Source organism: Peromyscus maniculatus, chromosome 1, assembly GCF_049852395.1.
Source record: "Peromyscus maniculatus bairdii isolate BWxNUB_F1_BW_parent chromosome 1, HU_Pman_BW_mat_3.1, whole genome shotgun sequence".
Lineage (NCBI taxonomy): Eukaryota > Metazoa > Chordata > Mammalia > Rodentia > Cricetidae > Peromyscus > Peromyscus maniculatus.
In genome coordinates, this window is record NC_134852.1 from 164,407,233 (window position 1) to 164,411,237 (window position 4,005).

Genomic DNA, 4,005 nt, shown 5'->3' on the forward strand with positions numbered 1-4,005 from the left:
TAACTGCAGGAACTATTGTGGGAACGTCCTTCCTGTTTTTCCAATTTTGTAGTCTTTCTCCACTGTGGAAGCAGTATCGTCACCAGCATTGTCATCTGAATACCTTTTTATCTTCTCTTCCCATCAGTGAACCAGAAGAGAGATGACATTCATTTGAAAGATTAAAAATCGTGTTTTTGATGTTTTCATTTAAAAGATCCATTCACTTAAACATATGGAAGATAAAAAATCTTCACTGAATGCATTTCTTAATACTTTAAGCATAATATTCAGTTGTCAGGGTTTCCATGACATATGTGTCTGGAGAATAGACTTGAGAAAATAAACCACAGAAGCACCACAGTAATTAGTATTTTCAATGTGTTACCTAATTTCCTGAAGTAAAAGTTCTTTAATAATTCACTTAAACTAGTTCTGTCTTTACTGAATGTGTTTTAAAGATAGGCAGCCCATAAGTCAGTTTCACAGTGGAAGGTAGCTCGGACCTTGATGCGTCCTTCTTATGTACACTGATGAATGGCATGGGTCAATGTAATTTCCTTTTTGTAGTCTGTTAATTTATCCTCTTCTTTGGTTGCTGAACTCATGTTACTATTGCTGTAGTCTATCAGACCACAGTTCTTTCTGTGTGATTTCTCACCACAATTATTGTTTTTATACAGGAAAAAGAGAAAGAGCTACAATGATTTCATTTTGAAACAGAGAAACCAAAGTCCAGAGGTGTCGGAATGACCCAGAGACAGACCTTGGAATCAAGAGCTAGTGTCTCTAGACCCAGGTCCTCCCATCAAGTGTAGCAGTAATGAATTATTAAGAGTTAGTATTACCTCTTATATACCTTCACTTATCAACTTATATATTATTTATCCTTAGACTAATGAAAAGTGAAATGGAGTGTGAATCCTAGTTTTATTTCCTTTGATGGAGTCATTATACAGATCTTTGAAAGGCATGAACATGAGAACCATCAAAGTGATCTCTGGAAAATGAAGGCATGTGTGGCAGTTATTACAATGCTCCATGTCTTACTAATAAAATATGATCCTAACTAATTATAAAATGGCATGGAACTGAACAGGTGGCATGTGAATTAAGATTAAAAATTGAAAAAATGGGAAGTTTGTAATTGATCCTATTATAAAGGTGATTTTAATTGATAGGCAAATCATTTAATTCATTGTAGTGGGAGGAGTGTCAATAAATTTAGAAAAATAACCCCAGATTTATACTTCATGCAATGTATTATTTTTTCAAAAATTAACATAAATATAAAAACTAAAAGAAAATACACATAAGAATCTTATCAAATTATATAAATAAATATTTTTCAGTGTAACACCAATGCAAGGACCATAATTATTGCATGGAGTTGAATAGATAAAAATAAAATTAATGGATATATTAAAAGATTGAATGTTCTTCATACTGACAATGTTATTACAAAGGTGGTAAACTTGGAAAATAATTGTCCAGGTTGGGGGATGGTGAAGTAAAACTATGTATTTGATGGAAAGCCTCATATTCAAATCTAGGAGAAAAAGGGGGACAGTAAATACAAATTTAAAACAATGAAATAAATCACCGGTAAGATTGTCAAAGACTCAGTCTAAATAATTATATGCAATGTTGATAAGAAAATAACAAGAAAAACTGTCATGAAATCTTTATACTAGTGTAAATAAGTGTCAACACTTGGACAAGAATTTGGCATCATCTGTTGTATGTGTAGGAAGAATTGTAAGAATGTAGTTCAAACAGTGAAGTGGTAGAAAGGTTTTCTAGTAATTTTCAGAATAATACTTGTATCTTGATTTTGTTAAAGTTAGTTTGTGGATTGTTTTTCATCCAGTACTGTACTCAAAACAAGAAAGATCCATAATGTTCGACAATCATTTTTAATTCAAGTATCTGTCTACAGGTTTAAGGTTTAAACCTGTCTGTCTGGTTTAAGGCTCCAAGACCATGACCGGAGGAAGGAACAGTACAGCCATCACCAAGTTCATTCTTGTGGGATTCTCAGACTTTCCCAAGCTCAAGCTGGTTCTCTTTGTTGCCTTCTTGGGAATTTATCTCTCCACAGTGGTGTGGAACCTGGGCCTCATCATCTTGATTAGGATTGACCCTTACCTACATACACCTATGTACTTCTTCCTCAGCAACTTGTCATTTTTAGATTTCTGGTACATTTCCTCTACAACCCCTAAAATGCTCTCAGGATTCTTCCAGAAGCCTAAATCCATCTCCTTTTTGGGGTGCACCATGCAATACTTCTTCTTCTCAAGCCTGGGTCTGGCTGAGTGCTGTCTTCTGGCAGCCATGGCTTATGACCGGTATGCTGCCATTTGTAATCCTCTGCTCTACACAGCCATCATGTCCCCTTCCCTCTGTGTGCAGATGGTGGTGGGAGCGTATATCACTGGTCTCTTTGGTTCACTGATACAACTGTGTGCTATACTTCAGCTGCATTTCTGTGGGCCAAATGTTATCAACCACTTCTTTTGTGACCTCCCTCAGTTATTAGTCCTCTCCTGCTCTGAAACTTTCCCCCTGCAAATTCTGAAGTTTGTAATAGCAGTGATTTTTGGGGTGGCATCCGTCTTGGTCATCCTGATATCCTACACTTATATTGTTGCCACAATCCTGAAGATCAGCTCAGCAGATGGCAGGGCCAAGGCTTTCAATACCTGTGCCTCTCACCTGACAGCAGTCACTCTCTTTTTTGGATCAGGACTCTTTGTCTACATGCGCCCCAGCTCTGACAGTTCTCAGGGCTATGACAAGATGGCATCAATCTTCTATACAGTGCTGATTCCTATGTTGAACCCTCTGATTTACAGTCTCAGGAACAAGGACATCAAAGATGCTCTTAAGCGATGTAAGAAGAGGTGCTTTTCTCATTGCCACTGTTAAAGATCTGTCAGGCTAGTGACTCTGTTGACTGGAAGTCTTTATACTTAATGTGATTCAAATATCCTGATGCTGTGGTGGAACTGCAAGTGAGTCACTCCATGGAATTCCAGGGCTGGCACATGCTATGTGAATCCTGTGTCCTGTCTCCTCTTAGTCTTGAAGTTGATTCCTCTCCTGTGCCAGCATGGCCTTATAGAGCAGTTAATACACCATTTCCTTTTTTTTTTTTTTGTGGTAACAGTCTTTTGTTCTTAAGTTCTCAACTCTTACTCTTTCTTTCAGAACTTCAGATCCTAAGCCAAAGAAAACAGGACCAAGCACAAGGCCAATGGTCCTTCTCAGTCACCACATCTCAAACAGGATAATGGCTGCTTTGTCTGAGACTTCAGACTCTTGAGATGTGTCCTGGTTGGTTTTTAAATCAACTTGACACAAGCTGGTGTGATCTAGAGAAAAGAACTGTAATTGAGAAAATGCATCCATCAGGTTGCCTGTAGGCAAGTTTGTAGGACATTTTCTTGATTAATGCTTGGTGTGGGAGGGCCCAGCACACTGGGGGCATTGCAACCCCTGTACTGGTGGCTCTAGGTACTATGAAAAAATTAGACTGAGTAGTGGGGAGCAAGACAGTAAGCAGAATCTCAGCCATGGCCTCTGCTTCAGTTCCTGCTTCCAGGTTCCTACCTTGAGTTCTTTTCCTGATTTCCTTCATGCTGGACTACAAGACATAAGCTGAAATAAATCCTTTTGTTGTTGGTTGATTTTTACTCTTTGATTCTTTTGGGGGCTGCCATCAGCTCCCAAATAAATACAGGCAGAGGCTTATTCTTTCTTATGAATGCCTCACCTTAGCTTGGCTTGTTTCTAGCCAGATTTTCTAACTCAAATTATCCCATCTATCTTTTGCCTCTGGACTTTTACCTTCCTCTAATTCTACATATCTTTTCTTTCCTTTTATTCTATGTCTGGCTATGTGGCTGGGTGTCTGGCCCCTTCTTTTCTTGCTCCTTGATCTCTTCCCAGATTTCTCCTCCTATTTATTCTCACTGCATGCCAGCCCTGCCAATCCTTTCTCCTGCCTGGCTATTGGCTGTT

The 4,005-nt window shown here is 38.5% G+C and overlaps 1 protein-coding gene across 1 annotated transcript; it reads left to right on the forward strand.

Annotated features, from left to right (window-relative positions):
• The first annotated feature begins 1,962 nt into the window (after nucleotides 1-1,962).
• LOC102920612 (olfactory receptor 5AN6) lies at nucleotides 1,963-2,910 on the forward strand. Its single transcript, XM_006996744.1, has one exon. The coding sequence runs from the start codon at nucleotides 1,963-1,965 to the stop codon at nucleotides 2,908-2,910; it is 948 nt and encodes a 315-aa protein (XP_006996806.1).
• Nucleotides 2,911-4,005: the final 1,095 nt, after the last annotated feature.

What these genes read in the sequence shown, in the direction of transcription:
- LOC102920612 (XM_006996744.1), top strand. Translation starts at nt 1,963, where the DNA reads ATGACCGGAGGAAGGAACAGTACAGCCATCACCAAGTTCATTCTTGTG.